This window comes from Ahaetulla prasina, chromosome 11 (assembly GCF_028640845.1).
Source record: "Ahaetulla prasina isolate Xishuangbanna chromosome 11, ASM2864084v1, whole genome shotgun sequence".
NCBI classification, from domain to species: Eukaryota; Metazoa; Chordata; class Lepidosauria; order Squamata; family Colubridae; genus Ahaetulla; species Ahaetulla prasina.
In genome coordinates, this window is record NC_080549.1 from 1,682,175 (window position 1) to 1,706,715 (window position 24,541).

The 24,541-nt window shown below is 46.9% G+C and overlaps 1 protein-coding gene across 1 annotated transcript in view; it reads right to left on the bottom strand.

Moving 5' to 3' along the window:
- Positions 1-24,541, bottom strand: part of GPC3 (glypican 3) — a 94,913-nt gene that overhangs the window by 4,150 nt on the left and 66,222 nt on the right. Inside the window, exons 4-7 of the mRNA XM_058154635.1 lie at positions 23,927-24,060; positions 20,272-20,397; positions 17,891-18,011; positions 12,813-12,975 (exon numbers count right to left, since the gene is read on the bottom strand). Coding sequence (XP_058010618.1) covers positions 12,813-12,975; positions 17,891-18,011; positions 20,272-20,397; positions 23,927-24,060 — 544 coding nt within the window. The remainder of the gene's footprint in view (positions 1-12,812; positions 12,976-17,890; positions 18,012-20,271; positions 20,398-23,926; positions 24,061-24,541) is intronic.

The following is a 24,541-nucleotide window of genomic DNA, read 5'->3' on the forward strand; positions in this document are numbered from 1 at the left end:
TTTGCCATGGCTTTCCACCCCAGGACAAAGCGTCTTTTAATTTCTTGGCTGCGGTCCCCATCTGTGATGATCTTGGAGCCCAGGAAAATAAAATCTGTCACTACCTCCATTTCTTCCCCATCTATTTGCCAGGAATTGAGAGGGCCGGGAGCCATGATTTTAGTTTTCTTAATGTTGAGTTTCAAGCCAACTTTTGCACTCTCCTCCTTCACCTGCCTCAAGAGGCTTTTTAGTTCCTCTTCGTTTTGTGCCATTAATGATGCCCGTAGGAAGACATAAAAGATGGATGCAAACCAGCCACTTGGCTTGAACTTTCATTGCAGGAACTCTCTTGGGAAAGCAAGGCATGGGTGGACATCGGTTCACAAGCGATGGTCCAGAGTTTCACAATGGTGGATGAAAAGGCAGAAGTCCATCCGAGGAGTGACTTCAGATCCATTTCACCCAGAATGAAGGTGGCAATGCAGAGGCCAGTGTAGAAAACAGGAAGCCCCCCCCCTTTCCATTTTGCAGGGACCCCTATAGAGGCAAAATAAGGAGGATTAATTTCCTTTGACCTCCTTGGCCTTCAGAAGCGGGTGGCCTACAAGACAAACCCTGCCAAGCCTCAACTCTTTGCGCAGGAACTTTGCTTTTTTTTTTTGCAAGACAGACTTGGCTTCTCTCCTGCGGGAACAGGCTGTGCTGGGCGCCTCCGCCCCCCAACTCACTCTGTGTCCTAGACCTCTTTGAGAAGGAGCAGTCACAAGAGAGATTGCCATGGTGAAGGGAGGCATCAGGCACCCACTCCTGCTCTGTTCCTCCCTGCCGGTTCCTGGCAAAGCCACCATGAAGCTCAGCCGCCTGGAGATCCGCCTGTGTTTCTGTTTTTGTTTTTATTTTCCAGAATTCGGCCAGGCTGTTTTGCAAAATGGGTCGCGGGTGCAAACATACCTCTGCGTGGCCAGATGGGCTCGTCGACTTTTGGTAGGTTCACGGCACGGGTGAAATGCTCCCGGTTCGGACCGGATCATGCGATCCAGTAGCGATGGCGGCAGGTGGTTTGGAGAACTGCTAGCAAAAATCCCTGCCCCCTCCTATGCCCAGCTGAGCTGCGCGATCATCAGAGGGCTTTTTTTTTTACTTTTAAAAGTATTTTTTAACAACCTCTTGAGCAGAAGAGGTTGTAGAAAAAATGTTTTTAAAAGGCTCTGGCGATCCCAGCTGAGTGGCCTGATCATCAGAGGCTTTTTTTTTCTTTTAAAGTAAAAAAAAAATGCTTTTAAAAGAAAAGAAAAGCCCAGGCAAATTAGCTGGGATCGTCAGAGGAGCCTTTTAAAAGCATTTTTTCTACAACCTCGGCTGAAGAGGTTGTAGAAAAAATGCTTTTAAAAGTTAAAAAAAGAGCCCACCCAGTCACATTACCCTCCCCACCAAGCCACGCCCACAGAACCAGTAGTAACAAATTTTACATTTCACCAATGCTTCACGGGGGTGGGAAATGGGCACCGGCGAGGCCAAAACACACCCTGTTTTTCGTGCAAACTTTAAAAAACAAGAAAAGGCAAGCAAAAATAAGATGGAATAAAATCCACGGAAAAGCGGGGGGGTGGGGGAAGGAAAGAGGACCAATTCGCTTCGCCTTGATCTGCAGAGCCACTCCTCATCCGTAAGGCGCTAAAACCAAGCCTACAGATACCTAAACTTGAGTTTAAGCCTCAAGAGAGTGGGTTGTGTAACTCAGCCGTGATTCTAGAGAGGGAAGGCGGCTTTTCCAACAAGTACCAACAAGGTGCTTGGACTACACCTCCCATCGCTCCCAGCTCACAAGTTAAAAGTTAGGAAGCGTAGCTCAGCCCGACTGGAGGACACCCCTTAATTGGAAGACTAACTGCCTGATTCAACTGAGTGTAAAGGGATAAAAATGTCCTACGCAAGAGATAATTGGACCTAGGAACCGCAGGGCAGAAGAGCCACGGTGACTTCAGAAATCTCCATAATACAAAGATTGCACAGCGCAAAAGGTGTGCAACTGAATTCAAAATTATTTTAGGCGCATTATAATCGCACGCAAATGTTTCCTTCCTTGTTATCTATAAAGGGCATGACGCTAAAGACCGAACAACCTTATAATCCTCCGCTCTACGTATGCTGCGTCTGGAAGAAAACCAGCCTCTTATTAACAGGGTTAATATTAATGAATAATGGCCTTTAAAGCTGCAAAGGAATCTTAAAACCCAGGTGGGAGATGGGCTGAACAATACACAAAAGAACAAAGAACTGGAAGCGAGGGGGGGGGGAAATACATCCAGGAACAGCTGCGTAACAATTTCAAGGATTTCATTTGGATGGTAGGAAGTCGAGAGAGTGTTGTGATCACATCCTAGAATCACAGAGTTGGAAGAAGGGACCCAAGAGGTCATCTAGCCCAGCCCCCCTGTGCATGAGTCATTCTATCATGCTCGATATTGCCAGCTTCCATTTGAAAAACCCCAGTGAAAAGGAAGAAAGCCACTCTGTGCCGTAAATCTATTTTGGGACTTAGCTCTACTGAATAACTTCTTTCAAGGTCGCATTGGTGCGTCTCTAACTAATACTTTTCTTGGTGTTGTTTGTTGGTTTTATTTTTAAAGTAGATGCGCCTTTAACCCATGCAGACTTCCAGGTTTTCAGTCTGGGAGCTTGGGGCCTGGGTACTTACGGGACCGCCTGCTGTTACCACATGCCTCCCACCGACCCGTACGCTCCCATAGAGAGGGACTTCTCAGGGTGCCGTCCGCCAGGCAATGTCGGCTGGCGGCCCCCAGGGGAAGATCCTTCTCTATGGGGGCTCCTACTCTTTGGAATGAACTTCCCCCGGGTTTACGCCAAATACCTGACCTTCGGACCTTTCGCCGCGAACTGAAAACATACCTTTTTGTTCGTGTGGGGCTTTCTTAAATTGTCTAGATTTCGAATTTTAAATTTTATTTAAGTCTTAAATTGGGTTTTTTAGATTTTTAACCATTTTAATTTTCGGCCACACTGTATAATAAGTTTTTTAATTTACTTTTAATTGTACATTGTTTCTTTTTTACCTTGGCTGTACACCGCCCTGAGTCCTTCGGGAGAAGGGCGGTCTATAAATCTAATAAAATAAATAAATAAATAAATAAATAAATAAATAAATAAATAAATAAATAAATAAATAAATAAATAAATAAATTCTCGGGGGTCCATTCGAAAGCCCCCCCTGATCGCCTTGAATGCTCCAAATTAGCCCATCTTATTTCAATGTCCCCATTCCAAGTGGTTCGTCATCTGGAATTTCTTAATGGCCTTTGGGAGGGGAGTGGGGGGGGGAAGGGATTATGCCTGGCACAATCTTGGTTTTCATTCTTACCTAACTCCATCTCTGAGATGTTGCAGCCAACACAAACTTTGACCGGTGAAATAACGTATAGATCTTTGAATGAAAGGGGCTTAGCCATTCCTCGGGCGGCTGTTATTTTAAAGCCCAAATAACGTGGGTTTTCTCTCCCAAGCCAGGAGACAAAGGAAGGGGAGGCGGAATAGAGCCACGCCTGGGCCCTGGGTGAAAAGGGCCTTCCAGCAGGCAGCGGGGGCACGTAATGAGTCCATTATGTGGAGCATGAAAAGGGAGGAAAGGAAACGAGGCATTGTAGACTTGTCTTAGCAATGATCTTGCTTCAGAACTTTGTTCTGTTTTACATCCGTCCCTTCCTTTAAAAACGCCACTCCCCGACCACGGTTAAGGACAAGGCGAAATGCTCGTTTGGGAGGACGGGACCCGAACCAGCTTCTGTAGGAGGAATTGTTCCACGTTGTCCTCTTAGGAACCCATCCACGCCACCAAAAGGCTCTGAAAGGCAACCAAGTTCAAGGCCACACTCAGCTCCGGGAAACATTTGGGCCATTAAAAAAAAAAAGTCTGTAAAATCCAGGGTGACTCACTTAACAACTGCCTCGCTTAGCAATGGAGTTTCGGGTCCCGTTGTGGTCATAAACCGAGGACTTCCCGCCCGCATGGGCAGGATTGTAGAGATGGGTGTGTTTGTTGGTCGCAAGGATGACTAAGCAGGACAGAAACCTGAAGTCTTCCCAGATCTTCCATGCTTTTTCTTCCTGCGGCAGCTGTTTTTTTTTTGGGGGGGGGGGATGCAAAGGAAGTCCTCTCCCATCCTCCCCATCTGCACCTGGGAAAGGTCTTCAGAAAGGCAGGGAAAGAAGGTGAGAAGGACAGCGCTCATTCTGAGGCCCGCAGGGAGAATTCCCTGGCCAGTCTGTGCATCAACCTTGTGGTTAAGGTGAATTTTCAGAGACAGCAAAACACCTGGAAAGGTCTCGGCATTGAAAGCTGAGAGAAAGGACCATAAATGGAGATGGAGGGAACCAAGGCCGAGTTTGGCCTTTGGGAGGAAAGCCAGATTTTCTTCTGTTCAGCCAGGAAGTCCCACTTGGAATGAAACGCTGGGATTTCTCCCTCCTGAAACACCTGGCCAGCCATGAGCCTTGGCCAGCTGTGCTTGTTCATCCCAGGAGAGCTTCCAGATCGAGATTTCCTTTTTCCAAACAAGCAGCAGTAAAAGAAGAAGAAGAAGAAGAAGGATGTTGTGTTCTTATTGTGTTCTTATTTGGGAAGATGGGAAGCCGGAGATTGGAGGCGTAGCTTTGCATTTCGACTGACCCCAACTCTGAGTTCGGCCATTAACTGTTGTGACCAGGAACCATTGCAAACCCCCGTGAGAGATGCAAGACGCCCAGAGCACAAAGGGATGCAACACTAAGCCAGATTTGCAGAATATCCTGGTTCACTATATTAAAATATATCGATATATATATATATTTCAATATATGGTTTATATGAAGATAGATAGACAGATGATGAGAGAGAGAGAGACAGAGAGAGAGAGAGACAGAGAAAGAAAGAGAGACAGAGAGAGAGACAGAGAAAGAAAAACAGAGAGAGAGAGAGACAGAGACAGAGATGGACACAGAGAGACAGAGAGAGAGAAAGAAAGGCAAGAGACAGAGAGAGGCAGACAGGCAGGCGTGTTTTAGCCTGCATTCATTTTAGAAAGCTTTTACAATTATTATAAAGTGGTTTGGGATTTTATTTTTAATAATAAGTCTTTTAGCCGGGATAAAAGCAAAAGTAAAAACAAAAACGAAAGGGGCTTTTTTGGGAGTGGGGTGTTAATGAGAATCAAAATCCTAAGAGAAGCACTAGTAATATTACCAGCTTCAGATATGACGAATGAGTTCAGAGCAATGGGGTGGGAAGGATTTTTGTTTTCTTAAGTCTGACACACACGTGTGTGTGTGTGTGTGTGTGTGTGTGTGTGCACATGTGCACACGCATCTGAAAAAAGGGAGGAGAGCAACATAGCAAAATTTTCCGTGGCTTAACTGAGTTTTGGTGCAATGTGGACTTTTGAGCAGGGTTGAAGGTTCCCTGGACATCCTCCGACCAGAGACCCAGGGCAGCCCCCAGATATGCCCTCCAGGAGGACCAAACCCAGGGCACCTGAAGCTCAGAGTGGAACAGCAAATGATGGTGTGGGAAGGATATTACTAACTTCCCCCAAATAAGCCTCTCACGTCCCACTGGGCCACTCAAGGGAATTGCAAATAGAAACAGGAAAAAACACCTCCTGCCCCTTCCCAAAAAAAATATCCTTCAGCAACAGCTGCTGAAAAGGGCAGATTCTTCACACCTGAATCCCGGGCTGGATCCTCGGGACTCCCCCAGTCCTTAAATAGGAACCAGATGGAGGCCACGAGCGAGTGGATTGGCACAGGTGGGGCACAGGAGCAAAGAATGGTGGGTGGGGGTGGAATCAAGGGAGGTTGCCATTATTCCAAGCCAGCAGTGGAATATAGTCATTGTAGTTCAGCCCATCCAGAGAAGTTGGGAAGACCTGGGGCCAGTGCTCAAAATTCTTAAAATGCTGGCTATTCTTGCAGCGTTTTTCAATTTTTACATTTCATAGTTGCAAAAAGCAACAGAGACCTGAGCAGAAATAAAAGAAGAAATAATAGAATGTGTTAATATATATATATATATATATATTAAGAGAAATATAAATAAGAGAGTAAGAGAAGGAAATGGGAGTCGGTCCCAGCGATGAGCGTGTGTCAAAATACAGACCCTTGAGCTGTTCAGGGTGAAAATAAGTGTCCCGCCCAGAGCCTCCATTCGCAGGAGAAAAAAAGTCTCTGCATCCCAAACCAAAACCTTTTTCAATTAACCTTCCTACTAGTCTTCATTGCTGGTGGTTCACAGTAAGAAATTGTGGGAGGTAAAAGCAGAGATGTGGAGGCAAAATTCAAAAAGATGTGAACTCATAAAACCCTCCGCGATTGCAAAGGTGTGTTCAAAAAAGGCACCTCATGGCACCTTTTTCAAAGCAAGGAAAAAGCCCTCAAAAGAGAGCTGGATTGTACCCTCACCACCCAATTCTGACAACGGGGCACAGAGTTGTTTAAAAACACATCAAATGCAGAGGCACCGAAAACTGCCAAAAAACCCCCCCAAAACCCACCATTCTGCCTTCAAAGCAAACAAAACTAGAAAGTCTTGAGGTGGTCCAAGGAAACTTAAAAAGGGAAGAGAAAAGAAAGCAAAAAGTTGTTTTCTTTCTTTCTTTCTTTTTCCTGATACATTTTACAAGTGGACAGAGAAATCTCAGTTTCCTAGCGAGGTCCTCTTCCTTTAAAAAAACATGCCAGGGGGAGATAGCAAACATTTCAACAAATGTAGAAACACGTTTGGAAGGAGAAACTGATCCGTTTGGCGTTTGTATTCAGCTTCTCTCCCGTGTTAGGGGTAGAATTAACATCTTGTAAAACAGCCAGCTACTTCAACTTGCCTGTGATTCAAAACGCTAGGAGGAGCCCAAAAAACATAGTGTGGACCAGGGTGTGCCGTGCTTTGGGTTCAAAGCAAAAAAGCTGCTTTAAAGGGGACACCCGAGTGTGCATTCGGTTAACATCTCCTTAAATAAGCAGCGGCTTTTCACCTGGAGCCATGCAGACTCAGGAAAATATACCTGGCTGATATTGATTTAGGCACCTTAAAAGGAAAACTAATATTAAAGGTAAAGGTTCCCCTCGCACATATGTGCTAGACGTTTCCGGCTTTAGGGGGTGGTGCTCATCTCCATGGTCCTGTGACCAGCACGACTCAACACCAAAAGCGCACGGAACACTGTTCCCTTCCCACCAAAGGTGGTCCCTATTTTTTCTACTTGCATTTTTTTTTTACCTGCTTTCGAACTGCTAGGTTGGCAGAAACTGGAACAAGTCACGGGAGCTCAGCCCGTTACGTGGCACAAGGGATTTGAACCGCTGAACTGCTGACCTTTCGATCAACAAGCTCAGCATCTTAGCTACCGAGCCACCATGTCCCTTAAACTAATCTTAGGTCCTGCTAAAATATCTTGAATTTTTCAGCAGCTGGGCCTGAGGAAGCCCTTTTCAAGATTTTCAAGCCACGCAAAGGCAGGTAGTAGCAAAAACCAGTCAAGCAAATGCTTAAATCCGGCCAGGGAATGTTCTGAATCAAACCTTACAAGCAATTTTATAAACTATTTTAAAAAAAGAAAAAGTCACTGTACCGAAGATGGTTATGGGTCTGATGGGACAGACAGTCCCCGACTTAGGATGGTAACTGAGCCCGGAATTACGACAGTACGTCATGGCAGTTGTTAAGGAGGTAACTCACCATGTGGCCACGCTGTTATTTTACTTTGGTGGCGCCCGTTAAGCAAACATGGTGGTTGCTAAGTGAACCCAATGTACTCAAGTGGACTTTTTCTTTTGCTGAAAACCAGAAATAAACGGCGATTTTTGCTCAACAATGTCAGAAACCGTGGTCACGTGACCTCAAGAGGCTGTAAAAACCAGCTGTAAATGTGGCCAAACACCACAAATGCGATCCGGTGATGGCTCCCAGAAACTGGGCGGTACTGAAACTGGGCAGGTAAATAACTTTTGGAGAGTCCAAAGAGTTGGTAAGCAACCGGTGGTCAGTCGAGGGCTCTCTGTGCAGCGTTTCTCTTCCTTCTGTCTCTGTTTGGTTTTTTTTAACTAAGGATGGAAGTTAAGGCGCCGCTTAGGAGCCCTTGGAGCAGTAAATGCCCTTGAACCCTGCCGCAGTGGGGGAGGCTCTGGCCCCGCCTGGTCTACAGGAGTGGCCATCAGAGAGGGCAAAACGGCAGCTTCCCTTGGGAGAGTCCCCGGTTTGGGGACCTAAAAGCAGGAAGCAGAACCCAGCCAGCTACACATGTTTTGGGATGGATGCTTTTCATTGGACAGAGTGAAATTATAGCTGTGGGAACAAGAGTTGCTGGCAGGGAAGATGGAGGAGAGGAGAGGAGAGGCTGTTCCCTCCCACCCAAGGGGAATCCCGTGAGGAGCAGAAGTCAACAGGTTTTCAATACTGAAAACCTTTAAAAATAAGGAATGGGGGAGGCGGGAGAGGGGAACCATCTCCGGCGAGAGCCCGGCGTAATTCCCGAGACATCCGTAGGCACAACCTCCTCTTCTGCAGCCCCAGATTCCAATCTGAAGGTGCTCCTGACCCTTCCAGAAATCCACCAGATGTGAAAAGGGCTTTTGAACTGATCCGTTTCCCACCCCAAGATTCCGAACTGTGGTCACCAGACATGCTTGGCATGCCCTCTCCTCTTCCTCCTCCTTCTCCACCTCTTCTTTCTTTTCCTCCTCCTCCTCCTGCTCTTCCCCTCCCCTCCTTCCTTCTCCTCTTCTGCCTCCTGCTCTTCTCCTCGACCTCTTCTTCCTTCTCCTTTTCTTCCTCCTCTTCTTCTCCACCTCTTCCTCCTCCCTCCTCTCCTCTTCCTCTTCTTTCTCCTCTTCTTCCCCCTCCTCTTCCTCCCCTCCTCCTCCTCCTCTCTTCTTCCTTCTCCTCTTCTTCCTCCTTCTCCTCTCCTCCATCTCTTCTTCTTTCTCCTCCTCTTTTCCTCCTCCTCCTTCCTCCTCCTCCTCCTCCTCCTGCTCTTCCCTCCTCCTTCCTTCTCCTCTTCTGCCTCCTGCTCTTCTCCTCGACCTCTTCTTCCTTCTCCTTTCTTCCTCCTTCTCCTCTCCTCCTCTTCCTCATCCCTCCTCTCCTCTACCTCTTCTTTCTCCTCCTCTTCTCCTCCTCTTCCTCCCCTCCTCCTTCTCCTCTCTTCTTCCTTCTCCTCTTCTTCCTCCTTCTCCTCTCCTCCATCTCTTCTTCTTTCTCCTCCTCTTTTTCCTCCTCCTCTTCCTCCCCTCCTCCTTCTCCTCTCTTCTTCCTTCTCCTCTTCTTCCTCCTTCTCCTCTCCTCCATCTCTTCTTCTTTCTCCTCCTCTTTTTCCTCCTCCTCTTCCTCCCCTCCTCCTTCTCTTCTCCTGTTCCTCCTTCTCTTCTTCCTTTTTTCCTTCCTCCTCCCGCTCCTCCTCCTCCTATTCCCACCACAAACCGCCTGCCTGCCTTCTCACACCACTGCTGTGTCTCCAGACCAAAACAGGACGAATATCCCGATTGTAAGCAGGCCCCACACAGCCCTCCAGATTTGGCATCGAACCTAATTCACACAACCGGGGATGAGCGACACAACCCAACTCCTACTGAAGAACCGCCCTGGAACTGTGTTTCCTAGAAACGCAACCCCTTCCGACAGGCTAAAACGTCTGCCTGGAAATTTGCTCACTCGTAGGCTGGGACGGAAACAATGCTCCAGTCATTGAGTTAATTCAGGATTTCCGGCTTTGTTCCTTCCCGTATTCCCTTCCCACGACAAAGGCCCCGACAGGGCTGCAGCCTGCAAATGTATTCATTTCGGTCATTGCAAGAAGCATCAGTTTTATGATTGTTCCCTATTAAGGATCGTCTGTTCCAGGGTTGGGTCCCTCCCTGTGGCCCAACAGAAGCCCCTCTCCTGCCTTAGTAGCCGAGCGGCTGTGTAGCCATCCTCACCCATGGATGGCAGGGGACGGCTGGAGAAAAGATACCTGGCTGGGCCAGGACATTTCTGGGGTAGAACTCCCTGGCCAAGGAGGCTCCGCCAGCTACTAATTAGACCCCAAGAATCTCTTATTTCTGGTCTCATCTTCTGGCCCTACCTACCCACCCTTTGAAGTGCTATAAATCCATTTTTAATTGGTGTTGTGTGTTTGTTTTGTTGTCGTCTGCCCTAGAAATTTGCAATAAATAAATTGGTAGCTTGAAAGGCAAAAATGATAAAAAAACAAACAAACTAGGATCTTGAAGGGTGCTGAGAACATGGCTTAACCCCTTGTTTTCTCTTCTCTTCTCTTCTTTGGTCTTCTCTCTCTCTCTCTCTCTCTCCCTCTCCCCCCCATCAGTCCTTTTGCTTAGAACAATGAGGACTAGAATCCTTCCTTTCTCTCATTCACCCTCCCTCCCTCCCTTCACCCCTTCCTTCCTTCCTTCCTCCCTCCCTCCCTTCACTCCCTCCCTCTCTCCCTTCTTTCCTTCCTTCCTCCCTCCCTCCCTTCACTCCTTCTTTCCTTCTTTCCTCCCTCCCTCCCTCCCGCCTTCCCTCCCACTGAATGTCCCAACCATGGAAGGCAGCTGAAGAAAAGCATGGAAATTCACACGCATAACTTTCTCTAAACTCTCCCTCAACTAACCAACGGGGACGGCCTTTGTCTCCATTCGGGTCGATTCCTTACGCAACCCCCAGAATAATGTGTACAGGCTTGTCCCTCCAAGCTCTCCCCCCAACCACGTCCTCCGGGGAGCCACCGCAACGGTTCTTCTGGCCGCCTGCAAAAAACCCACAGCCAGGTCCAGCAGCTGCCCCCTTTTCCCCCCCCGCCCCCCCCACTAATGAGCTGCAGGTAGAGGAGGCTGCTAATTCGGAGCAGAGAAGCCCGAGATGGAAGAGGATTTCCAAAATTCTCATCCGCGACCCCTCAAAATAGCCTATGATTTTCCCCATCTTCCTATCTCATTGGGTGGGGGGGACAGAGGGGGGGAGGAGAGAAGAATGATGGGAAGCTTTTCGCTTGAGAAATCCAAGTGAATTGAAAAGGGGGCTCAACCCCAGCTGGCCGGCTCTTCTTCCAGCAGCTGCAGCTCATTAAGAGAGAAAATGTCGTGAGATCGAATCACGGTTCGGTTTGTTCTGGTCTTCAGGAGGCAGGAAAAAACTTCTCCTTAAGGAAAGCCACCAGGGTCTCCTCCTTCCAACCTGGTTCTCAAGCCAAGGAAGGTAACACCAGCTCTGGCTTCCCCAGATCTTTCATCCTCAGAGGGTTTGACTTACGGAATAAGGATGTGCAGGCCTGCATGTGTGTGTGCGCGCTCACACACACACACACACACACACACACACACACACAAGAGAACCTGACAGGCAGCACCCGCTCTGCTTCCACTCATGAAGTGCCAGGTAATTGCAGCAGATCAAGGGGAGAGAATTGATGGAAGCATCTGGACTCATTTGAAACATTTTTATATTTTTGCCTCTTTCAACTTGAAAGCTCCCAGGACCGATTCTTTCCAGGTTCAGGTGCTTTCGGTTGTGGGAAAAAAATGGGCAACTGGAGCTTTGGAAACCTGAAGGGAAGGTGTAGCAGCCCAACTTTCACCGTGTGTGAGGTCAACCAGGGAAAAAGGAAAGAAGGAAGGAAGGAAGGAAGGAAGGAAGGAAGGAAGGAAGGAAGGAAGGAAGAGGAGAGGGCAGAGTGGGGTGGGGGAAGGGGAGGGAAAAGGAAGGGGAAGGGGAAGAGAAAGAAAGGGGAGGGGAGGGAAAGGGAAGGGAAAGCCCTAGTTTCTTGGAAATTCTTGCTATATTTTTTTATCAGGATACGATAAATAATTGTGTTTTCCCAACACTTCCTCCAAAATAACCACTGAGAGGGATTGTTGTGTCTGCGCCCCCTGAGCCGGCCCTGCTGCCAGAAAGTGACTTGGAAAGTGAGGGGGAAGGGCCGTCAGGACTTACCTCAGGAGCACCGGCTTCCCTGGCTCAGCTCCAGGAGCCAGAAGCAGGCCAGGTGGAAGAAATAATGAGGCCTCCATCCCCTGACTCTTTCTCCCCCCAGGCCACGCCTGCAGACCCAGCTGACAGCAATCAGGCTTGGTTGAATCCTAGGTTTCGTAGGCAGGAGAGGCGGGAACAACAGAAGCAAGGGTGGGGCAGGCCTAGGAAGTGCTGAGTCATGGAGCCACACCCCACAGGATATAAAAGGCAGCGAGAGCTGGTGTGTCTCTTTGCAACAGGCAAATCCACTGATTGACTAGAGCTGAAGTTTTTGACTCACCAGCGTCGTGGAAGATAACGAGGGCTCTTGGCAGACGCTGGCTCTTTTGCCACCAGAGCTGATAGTGCCGGCTAATTAAGTCATCATTCGGACAGAGGCGGAGGAGGACAGAACAGGGATAACTGTTTTTGTTTTTGTTTTTGTTTTTTTAAAAAAATCACCATTCCTGCCACCAGAAAAGCTCCAAACATGTCAGATATGGTAGAAAGAGCAGAAATTCAAATCCGTAGCATAAATGCTTGGATTCGATTCCTTTCCTGATCCGTGCCTGCCGCCCACATGCTCCTTCCACCCTCTTCGCAATGGCGGCCTGAGACGGACTCTCCGGGTTTGGCGTCACACCTACGACCGCAATGTTTCTCTTAGCGACCATGGGTGACTTGCTTCATGACCCTCGTAAAAACGGCCATAAATCAAGTCCAGTCGTGCAGCGTTTTGACTTACAAACACCAAGGACTTAGGACCGAGATTCTGATCCCCAACTGCGGTCGTAAATCGAGGACTCCCTGCCAACCGATCTCCACTGTCAAAGCACAGCTCCAGTTCCCCATTTACCTGCCAGAAACCTTAACTGGTTCTTCACTTTCAATTCGCCGTCTCCAGAAACTGCAGCCTCATTGCAGGCATCTTCATCATCGCAATCCCCACTTTCGGCCCCCTCCTCATCTTCAAGGCGGTCCAGATTCTTCCGGCGAGAGGCAGACGTCCCTTTGAGCAGCTGGAAGGAGACACGTCAAGAGGGAACAGCTTCAGAGAAGGACCGAAAAACCACTCCTCTGATCTGAGCCAGTCCTGGGTGTGAGATTCCGGATACTCCTGGGTTTATTTTTCTCAGTAAGGGTCCCACAGCACCAGAGGAGATAACTATTTTATTTTTTTTTCTTTCTTTTTTGTACTGTGCCTTTATTATTTTAACTCAAAGCGGCGAACATATCCCACACAACTTCCTCCTCTTATTTTCCCCATAACAACAGCCCTGTAGGGTAGGATGGACTGAGAGAGAGAGAAGGACCTGCCCAAAGCCACCCAGCTGACTTTCATAAGAGAAACAATAGAATAGAATAGAACAGAACAGAACAGAATAGAAAATAGAAGAGAATGAAATAGGAAAAGAACAGAAGAGAAGAGAATGAAATAGGAAAAGAATAGAATAGAATAGAAAATAGAAGAGAATGAAATAAGAAAAGAAGAGAAGAGAAGAGAAAATAGAAAATAGAAGAGAATGAAACAGGAAATGAAGAGAAAAGAAGAGAAGAGAAGAGAATAACAGAGTTGGAAGGGACCTTGGAGGTCTTCTAGTCCAACCCCTTGCTTAGGCAGGAAACCTTACACCATTTCAGACAAAGGGTTGTTCAATCTCATCTTAAAAACTTCCAGTGTTGGAGCATTCACAACTTCTGCAGGCAAGTTGTTCCACTGAGTAATTGTTCTCACTGTCAGGAAATTTCTCCTTAGTTCTAAGTTGCTTCTCTCCTTGATGAGTTTCCACCGATTGCTTCTTGTCCTGCCCTAAGATGCTTTGGAGAATAGCTTGACTCCCTCTTCTTTGGGGCAACCCCTGAGATATTGGAAAAACTGCTATCATGTCACCCCTCATTCTTCTTTTCACCAGACTAGACATAAGGCAGAACTAGAACTCACCGCCTCCCGCTTTCTGGCTCAGTGCCTTAACCACCTAGGCCAATCTGGCTGTTTTCACGTAGACAAGAGCTGGACCCACAAGCAACACCCAGCTCCTTTGAAACAACCCTGCGGCTTCCTCTCTTCCCACACAGACCTACCTCTGGCGGTTTCTCTGATTTTAAATAACTGCGACCAGGGGGAACTGCTGTTTTGATTCAGCGTCCTTCTGCGGGACGAGGCGGGACCCGGACAAGGCCATAATCAGCATGCAGAAGGGCACAATAAGCCGGTTTCAGCCTAATGACCGTTTACGCAGCTGCAAGAGTTTAAGTGGCAAAGCTAGCCTCCAAGCGCTGCCAAACCAAAACGGTGGAGCAGAGGCAGACGACACAACTCAGAAGCAAGTCAGCCAAGTCCGGGCAGGACCTGTGTGTGTCATCAAACAGAACACACACACAGCCTTCTCCACATCAACGTGGAGACCACATATTAGGTTGAAGGGAGGATTCCCCAATCGCTGTCCCCATCTACTTCGGGGCATGGCAACCCCAAGCATCCAGCAGGTGTACCTGAGATGACGGGTGAGTTTAGGGGGCGCCGGTTTTGTGACATTTATCAGGTGGCATCTGCCTCTGAGTGTAGGGCATTGTGGGTGGCAGAAATTGGCCAGAAAATGTCTGACACACTACACTTAACACTGTCAAAGGATAGCTTGTTTAACCCGGGTTTGTAGGATGAAACGTGTTGCTAAGCTCAGGCAATATCACAGGTTTCCTGATTGCTTATTTGTACCCTATGACTATCATTAAGTGTTGTAAGTGTTGTACCTTGATGAAGGTGTCTTTTCTTTTATGTACACTGAGAGCATCTGCACCAAGACAAATTCCTTGTGTGTCCAATTACACTTGGCCAATAAAAATTCTATTCTATTCTATTCTATTCTATTCTATTCTATTCTATTCTATTCTATTCAGCCAAAATCACAGCATACAGACCACTGCAAACAAGGTCCACGTACAAGCTCTTGCTATACTTACTTTGTAACTATGTTTACATGCTTTGTTGCAAATCCAAGCACTGTGATTTACAAGCCCCGCAAAAACACACCCAAGCCAGTAAGATTGCAGCTCAGTGCAAGGTATGAAGCCAGCTCCATATTAAAAGTGATCTCCCCGGTGGAGGTCATCGTCCATTAATCCCAGAAAATATATATATATATCAACCGAGAGCCACTGATGAATAATAAAAGCAACTGTGCCATTTCAATAAACTCTAAGGAGCAGCCTCCTACTTGCCCAAACATTAAACATAAAACAAAACCAGCCGATGGGGACTTCAATGGCTGAGTGATGAAGGAGAATTTCAAAAAGATGCTGGGGACTTTTCTTGAAAGAGAGGACTTGGTTTGAAATTGGTCAGAGGAAAGGCAGAGATAGCCAGATAGCTCTGAATTAGTATTTCTATTCTTCTGAGGCACGAAAACGTCTCCTTTAATTGAGTCTGCATGACCGAAAAAGCATTTAATAAGAGAAGACATTCCAAGGGCTGCGCTGAAGATGTTTGGCATACTTTTCCAGAACTTTGGAACATCAATCAAGCTTAAGAGGTTGGGAAAGTTGATAAGGACTTTGCAGCTAAAACAACACCCAGAACTGAAGGAGGAATGGGAAACTAGGGGATGGGTGAGTCGAGACATGGAAGAGAACAAGACAGAGAAGAAGATGGGAGTTCTCTCTTGTCTTCCATTCATTTGCTTGCCCTTCTCATGATCTCCTTCATTGGAGGACCTCAGGGGGAAAAACAAAAGGTCAGGGCAGGGATGCTCTTCAGCAGGTTCTGCCAGGTTCTGGAGAACCAGTAACGGAAATTTTGAGTAGTTCGGTGAACTGGCAAATACCACCTCTGGCTGGCCCCAGTGTGGGGTGGGAATGGGGATTTTGCAATATCCTTCCCCCAGGAGTGAGGAGGGAATGGAGATTTTGCAGTATCCTTCCCCTGCCACGCCCACCAAGTCACGCCCACCAAACCACGCCCACAAAAACTGTAGTAAAAAAAAATTGAAATACACCAGTGGGTCAGGGTTGTTTCTCTGGCTAGAAACTTCTTGCCAAACTGGAGGTCTCCAATCTTCTGGAGTGTAACTGTCCATCTTCCACCATTCCCAAGTTGGGAAGCGATCATGGGAATTGTGATTTTTTTTTTTTGTTACTCTTCTGAAAGGGACCACACAATCACAGGTGGAACGGTTCTGCCGGTTGCGTGCTGGATCAGTTCGTACATCATGTTTTTTTAGAACCAAGATTGATCAGATGAACCATAATAGCTGAGCTCCCACAACCCATAAAGCCCCGCCTAAACCATGATGTGCCCCAGTCATGGTATTGGCATGCGCACCTTTTTTGCATAAGCCCCGACGCAGGGCGGGTGATATAGAAGCCGTTGTGTGTTAATCCTCAGTCTGTGATGGCTCGATAAACAAATCTGATTAATTGCTGGGATGTGTTGCAAGCCCATTTCCTTTTTTCTTGTTTACTTTTGACACACTCCTGTTAGGTTGATAAATGACCCCACATGGTGGGCTCCTCAAAGAGAGGTCTCCTGCTCCCTTTGAAATCCAAGAGGGGCTGCCAAGGTGTTGAAGGAAATCCCAGTCTGCTGGACAGCTGGTGAAAAGAGGGTGGGGGGGTTTGACAACAGTGGCAAAATCTCTCCAGCAGAGCCCAAGACGGCTTTCCGATCTCAATCCCTGGCAAAGAAATTGAACCAAGTAGAGGGCCCTCCACCCAACATTTCGGAACTGCAGACAAAGTTCAGCTCAGCTCACTCATGGTAGAGATGGGAGAAGCCCAATCTTCTCTTCCTGATCTTCCCTTTTCCAAGAATATTTCCCCAGTTTAACTTCTGTGTAACCTCTAGGGTGAGGGGTGGGGGAAGCATATCCCTCCCAACCAGCTCAACTCCAGCGCCCTACTCTCAATTCCATTTTTTCTGCAAAGCCCTCCCTGGAAATGACTTATGAATTGCAAATTAGGGAGATGGATGTTTGATCTCCCTCGTTTAACCCCCTCCTTCCCCTCGCCCTTCTCCAGCCCCATTTATCTCTCTTCACGCTTAGAAATGGAATAAACCTCTTGGCCCTCCCCCCAAATCGCTTTGCAGGGTTATTATAATGGATTTCTCCGAGGCGGGTAATTAGGGAGGGGTTTTTCTAAATTTGGAAAAGAAACGCCTGGCCCCTTATTATGAAGTCGGTCTGGAACTGCAGAGCTTAATCCTGAATAGATAGAAGTTATGCTGGACATAATTGTAAATAAAACCATTTGGACATTAGCCTTGCAGAAAAAGCCCAGAGCTCCAGGTCAAACTAGAGGACTTTCAATCTCTTCTAGTCTTAACTCCCCACATATTTTAGCTTCAACTTTTTCACTGGGACCTCCCCCATGAATTAATAGGGAGACGGAGGGAGGGAGGGAGGGAGGGAGAAAGGAAGGGAGAAAGAAGAAGGGAGGGAGGGAGGGAGGGAAGGAGGAAGAAAGGGAGAAAGAAGAAAGAAGGGAGGGAGGGAGAAAGAGGAAGGGAGGGAAGGAGGAAGAAAGGAAGGGAGAAAGAAGAAGGAAGTGAGAGAGGGAAGGGGAAGAAAGGAAGGGAGAAAGAAGAAGGGAGGGAGGGAGGGAGAAAGGAAGGGAGAAAGAAGAAGGAAGTAAGGAAGGGAGGGAGGAAGGAAGGAATGAAAGAAGGAAGGGATAAAGAGGGAGGGAGGAAAGAAGGAAGGAAAACTAACTAACCTACAGAATGCTAAACCATGATTAGTGCTTTCAAAGCTCAGTATCATATTTGCATGTTAATCTGCAATCAATCTGCAAACATCCCACAACTGCTTAGCCCCATGTGCAAACCCAGCCCAGTCCCTTCTCCCCGACCTTGGTAACCCCAACTCAACCACCTGCCCCACATCCTGCTTCCAACGCCCCCCCCCACGCCCCCCAGCAAGAGAAGGCAGCAGCACTCACCTGGTTTATATGTTTCAGTTTGTCAATGATCTGGCTAATGACTGGTTCGGGACCCCTGGCCTTCGCTTCGTGCTGTCCCGACTGCGATCGCCCTCCGTTCCTCGTGGGTGGGTGGGTGTACCTGCAAGAGGGAAGACCCCAAAGATCAGGGCACGACGAAAATCGCTGCGTTTCACTCTTCATTCGCCTGAACCTGATGCCAGGAGGGTGCCCGGGTTGGTGCTGAAGCAGAGCCGGCTTGCCAGCTTCAATTTGGATTCCTTCTTGGATCTTCACGGGGTTTGAAGCTGGATCCTTTCTGAATTCTTGGACTCTAGGAAGGTCTGGTGTCCTTCAGGCAGAGCTGAAAATATTATTGACTCTAGGACGGTCTTCTGAAGCCTGTGTTGGATTTCATAACCCATCCTCCATAGCCTCCCCTGCCCCTCCAATTCGCCCAGCAGTGGGTGGACCAAGAGTGAGCATGAGATTCTCCAAACCTTGAAGAAGGAAGACCTTGGATGGCAGGGCAGGAGAAACCAGAGAAGGGAGTGGAAAAGGGGGGGGGGGAAGGAATGCAGTGAAGTCTTGAAAAGGTCTGAAGAATCTAGAAAAAGTGTGGCTGAAACCTGGAAGGGGGGGGGGCATGGAGGGGGCAAGCTTTGAACTCTTGAGGCCAGGCAGCTGTTCTCCTGGTGCCACCTGCTGGAATCGCTGCCCTGTTGCATGGCACACTTTCATGCCCTGCTACATTCGCACTTGCGCACACCCGCAAGCTAAGAGCAAACTCTTTTCTTGCTGCAAAAAACACAAAACAAAACAAAAACCAACTAAGGCAGCAAGAACTGGAGGAAAACAGTGGACACAAATTTTCTTTCTTTTGCAACTAACATCACTTAAAAGACTTCGCTGAAGTTCCAGGAAGCCACAGACCTGGGCAGGCAGGCAGGCAGGCGGACGAGAGGGAGGAAGAGAGGTGAAAAAAAGCTACTTGGTAATTTGCTAATTGTAACTTTAATTAATTTGCTTCTTGAGGATCCAACAACACCCGAAGATTGGATCGTTTATGCCTAATTTTTTTTTAATATAAAATAACTTTTCAGAACTTAAAATGGTTTCCTTACAATTTTTATTTCCAATTTATTTCCAATTTTTATTTTATTTTATTACAATTGTATTTTTTATTTATTTTTAATTATTACATTTTTTTATTTAAAATTTTTATTTTATTTATTTTTTTAAGGCATAAACGATCCAATGAGCCTCTCCAGAGGTGGACGTTTCCTATCGATTTGCTGCCACTTGATTGTGATCCAGATGTTGGCAGACCAGATCTAACAGCCCTGATCGAGATTCAAGTGATGCCTTCTGGGTTTCCATATGTGGACTTCAACTCCCAGAATTCCCCAGCCCGCATGCCGGACAGACAGTCACTTCCCCTGAACCTTAGATGTAGGGAAGAAACACGAGAGTTCTGGGGAGAAGAAAAAGGAGCCTCAAATTCGATTCCAGCTCCTGTTAGCTCTCCCTGGAAGCCCCAGAGATCTGCCCAATGTCTTCTCCAAGATGCAGAAAGTCAAACATTTTGTCTTCAGAACATTGCCATATCCATCAACAAATGGCCAGTCTGGGCATTCGGTGGGCTTGTGCCCATTTCTGAGCGTTGTAGTCTGCCAGTAGCCTGCAGAGCTGGCAGCAGAGTCGGATAGTGATGAGGCTGAGGAAGAACATGGGCCATTCCTGGAAGCTGGGGAAGGCCCGGATGAGGGCTCTGTGTCAGAGGCAGAGATGTGGCCAGGGCCATTGGGGAGTGATGTGCAGACTCCGGAGCCTCCAGAGGCCGACAGAAGTGAGGCAGAGGAACAGGAGGAGCCTGTTCCTAATGCACACATGAGAAGAGCTGCCAGAAGGCAAGAGCAGCTCAAGCAAAGACGATGACTCGGGAGTAGGGCCAAGAGATGATTAGCCCCTCCCATAAGACTTAAAAGACCAGCAATGGCATTTGGGCTCTTTATCAGAAAACAACGTTGATAGATTTGCTCTTTGTCTTGCTGTATTAATTTCTTGTCAGCGTCTTCTGCTTTTGAACTTTTGCCAAGAAAAGCCTTTGGCAGTTTGCCTAATTAGACCAAGGTTGATGATAAGACTGAAGAATTGTGCTATGAACAATTTGCTTTCATTTAGTTTGGGCTACGCTGAGAATGAATTAATTCTCAGCTGTTCTAATAAAGTCTGTTTGTTTTTGAACTGATTGCGTCTACTCCGACCTACTTGGGTCTGGGTCATAACACTGAGACATCCTGCTTAACGCACTTGAAAGAGGGTTGATGGAACAGAAGAGAAACTAAATTTGGCCAAGTGCAGGAATTCAGGAAAGGGGAAGAAGATGATAACGGAGATACCTTTCCACCACTTCGTGTCCGTTCCAGCAAAAGGTGTTGTTGTGCACTGTGGAACTGTGGCTGCAGATATATTCTGGCAAGCTGCTGTAGAAGCCACTGTGGGCCCGCAGCTTGGTGACAAGTTCCCTGCAAGGAACAAACACACAGAAATAGACTTGTAAGCAAAGCTACATAATTGTTTTATCTTTGCTCAAAAGCACAGAACCTTGTAGTAGCACCAAATCCTGTAGGGTAGGTTAAGATAACAGCTCATTTCATACAACTGAAACAAACAGTTTTTCAACCTTTGAGATGGGTGGACTTCAACTCCCAGAATTCCCGAGCTACCCATTTCTGAGCCATTCTGGGAGTTGAAGTTCACCCACCTTAAAGTCGGCTAAAGTTGCGAAATCAGTGCCAAGCTCAGACCATCAGATAGAAAGCAGGAATCTCCCACGATCGAGGAAGAGCTCACATACCTGCCCCATTCTCATTAGTAATTGAGATTTATCAATTGTTTGTGATTTCAAGGAAAATTCAGCCCTTGAAGGAGGGTAGTTATAATGGATGTTCAAATGGTGTGTTATAATGCTGCTCTCTGCCACTAGGTGGCACTAGAGCACTGTTGGAAATGGAGAACTCTGCCTGAAATCATATTTTTAATCTAATCCTTCCAAAAAAACCCCACAACTGGGTTTAATCTGTCCCAATGCAACCAACATCTTAAACAATAACTCTTCTGGGATGATATAATCTTCCCGGCATATAAATATATATATGAAAAAAGCTACTTTATAAACTCTTATTGATCTACTTAGCCTAGAATTTATGTGATTTTATTTTACTCAGAATCTGGCCGGATAGAGAAGGAATCAAGGCAACAGGAAATTACAAATGCATCATAAAAAAATGCAATAAGCAGATAAAACGAGTGAGAAAGATTCCATGCAGACATATAACAGCACTGGATTTCCTCAGCTCGCTCAACCGGTGGAGTTTTTGGTGGACAAACTGAAAGTGGAACCCAGAAATCTACAAGGATTTTGGGTTCCATGTTCCCCAGGCACTTTTCTAAGTGGCTTATCAGTGCAATTCCTGAAGTTTCTGGAGGCTGCATTTTGCACAAAAAAAAAATCACGCGAGAATTTGCCAAAGATAAGTGACGCCATTTCCACCTGGCTAAAAATCTCAATGATGCAAATTTTATCAGGGAGAAATCTTGCAAATGTGGGGTGCTGTTTGATTTCTTTGGGGTACCGATTCATCGGCCCCAGGATGATGCGACTATTGTAAACATACCCTGGTTGTCAAACGCCTGGATTTTGATCACGAGACTCTTGGGATGGTACAATGGCCGTTAAGTACTGTATGACTGGTTCTAAGTCCCGTTTTCATGGCCACCGTAACTTGAAACAGCCACTAAGTGAATGGTTGTAAGTCAAGGACTGCTGTACACAAAGAATCCAAGAAAGCAGCCATCCTGTCCTGCATATTCCTACCCAAGATGGTTAACTTCCACCAGCTAAATTGTAGAATCGCCCACCCAAGAAAACATATTTTTTTATCTTCTCTTTAGGGACCTCTGCTGCCCTCTTACATTTTGGCAACTCTGCTCCATTTCTCATTTTCACATTTTGTGTGTGTGTGTATGTGTGTTGCTTTTCAGCCCTTCAGCTTGTGCTGCGTTTTAACAGAAGGAGAAAAACCAACCGGATAGCTTCGTTGCATTCTATCCCTGGGAGACCAAATTTTTATGCTTATGTAGCACAACCTCCTGACAACTATTAGCTATCAGGGAACCCATAAATCTCAGAAATAAATAAAACAAGGTCTTGGCCTCGTGGGAAGCAGTCGCAGCAGGCTCCTTGCAATTATAAATGCATCTCTCTCGTGTGCATGTCGGCAGCCAGGAGGGGGTGCTCTGGACGAAGCCAGCAACTAACCGGGATCTAATCAAGCCAGCATGCAAATGTGAGGCCAAATAAGGACAGGGACTTTTCCTAGAAATATGAAACCAACACTGCGCCTCGAAGTCAGGATGTCTTTAGGATGAAAAGGGGGGGGGGAAATACTCCAGCAAAGCGACTTCACTCATTCTGTTTAAGAGCTGCAAGGACCGTTTTACAGATTTTTTTTGCAAGCATGGAAATAACATGTGCAAGCACATGCGTGCACAAATACACACACTATTCTTTTCTTCATGGACACAACATGCAAAACGGGGCTTGTTAGCCTCCCCCTTCTGTCTCTGCTCCTTGTTGTTTATTACAGCAGGCTATCCGAGGTAGTAAATCTTTTCCCCTGTGAAGTAAACTATTAGACAAATTAGCTGTGCCTCATACAAGAACTGGGAAAAATAACCGTAAACCTTTGTAAAAAAATTTTTCCTTCTTGGTTCCTCCTCCTTCTATTTCAATAAACTGTGTAGCTTTCTCTTTATCATCATATAGGTTTCCCTCACTTAAGACTGTAATTGAGCCCAAAATTATGGTCGTAACTTCTTGTGGTCAGTAACCAAGTCACCACGTGAACCCTGTCTGATTTTACAACCTTTGGAGTGGCTGGGGAATTCTGGGAGTTGTGAAATCCACAAGTCTTAAAAGTTACCGAGGTTGAACACCTTTTCTTTAAAGTTTTATCTTCAAGACACAAGTCACTCAAGACATGCCCCAGGGGGTTCCGCTATTTCAAATCTGGACCCCCCTTTGCTGCTGAAAACTACAACTCAAAATGTGTCTTTTCTGATAACGCACAATCCTATTTTCCAGCAGAATTTCTGTTGGGTTGGGTGGTGTTTTTTGTTTTTGTTTTTTTAAATCCTAGCAGCGTAACCAGATGGAAGTCTTCCGAATGCCCCTCCCTCAAACTGAGATGGGCTGGAATCAACTTGCTCTCCGTCTCTTTCAAACTGCCACTTAAAACACACAGATGGGCTGGGAAGATGCATCCCACATCATCAATCAAATCACAGAACCCGCTACTCTACTATTAGTCAGGACCTTTTCCAGAAAAAAGAAAAAAGTGAGTTGGAATAAGCATCTTCTTACCCACAGAGGCTTGCGGGGGGGGGGAGGAGTGGGGGTGAGGATAGGAGAAGAGGAACACCGTGTGGGTTTCTGAGCTGAAAATTGCAGCTTTGTTTCCCCCAGAACCTCTGACACTAATGATCACGTTCTCTGACCATTTAAATGCCAGGTTTTTTTTTTCCTGCTATATTTGTTCCGAGCTGGAAGGCCACAAAACGCTGCTTTAATTACACACCAAGGCTGCGTAATGGGAACTTTGGCATGCCTGTCTGCCTCTGGCTTAGCAACGAACAAGGTGACACGGGAAACTCTCTTCCTGTCCGAACAAGAACAAAGTTCATCACAGTCAAGATGGCCAGCTGGCGCTTCCGGTTCTGTTTCTGCCTCCCCCACTCCCCAAAGTTTGACCCAGGATCAGGATCTGACTCTGGGTCTGGAGGCGAACGAGAAAGTCAACGGCTAATTAGACCCTCCAACCCAGGTTCAGCGACTCCACAGGATCAGTTGAGCTAGTTGTAACCACAGTTGTAACGGTGAGGTGAGGGCAGGTTATAAATCAGTGCCGTTTGGGAGTCTGATCAGCCGTGAAATAAACAGTTGTAAGAGGACGAGAACTACCGGGTGGATTGTGGTCAAAACTGTGAACCCACCTCTTTCGACCGGATAAGGTTTCTTGGGGTTCCACCGGAGTGGCACCCATCGTCCCCTGCTCAGAAACATGGTCTTCGGGATTCCAGGCTGATCGGTGTTGCCTCTGCTGGGAAGGCCCACACAGCTTGCTGATCTGCAAGAGAAAAATAAAAGAAAATCCCGAAATCAGGAATGCCAGAAGTTTTCAAGGCCTGATCATTTCAAACCCGTTTTCTGGCGAGTCTTCAAACTGCAAAACGAATCAGGTTTGTAGTCAATTTGAAGTCAGATTATTCCTAGCATAGGTTTCCTGTGTGAGCAGGGGGTTGGACCAGATGTCCTCCAAGGTCCCTTCCAACTCTGTTACTGTTACTCTGTTCGGTTTAGAGATTGCGAATCGCTTTGGGGCGATTAAAAGAGTTGCTCCATCTTAGAGATGTGGAAATATGGAGCTTTGCCTCCATCTGTACCCGCCTTGCAGTGACATGGACGGCGAGCAAATTTTAAAAATAAATAAAATACTCTGGTGAGGCTGGCTGGGGAATTCTGGGAGTTGAAGTCCACCCATCTTAAAAATGGCCCAGTTTGAAAAACCACCACTCTACGAGATTTCAACGGTTGGTCACAGCTTCCAG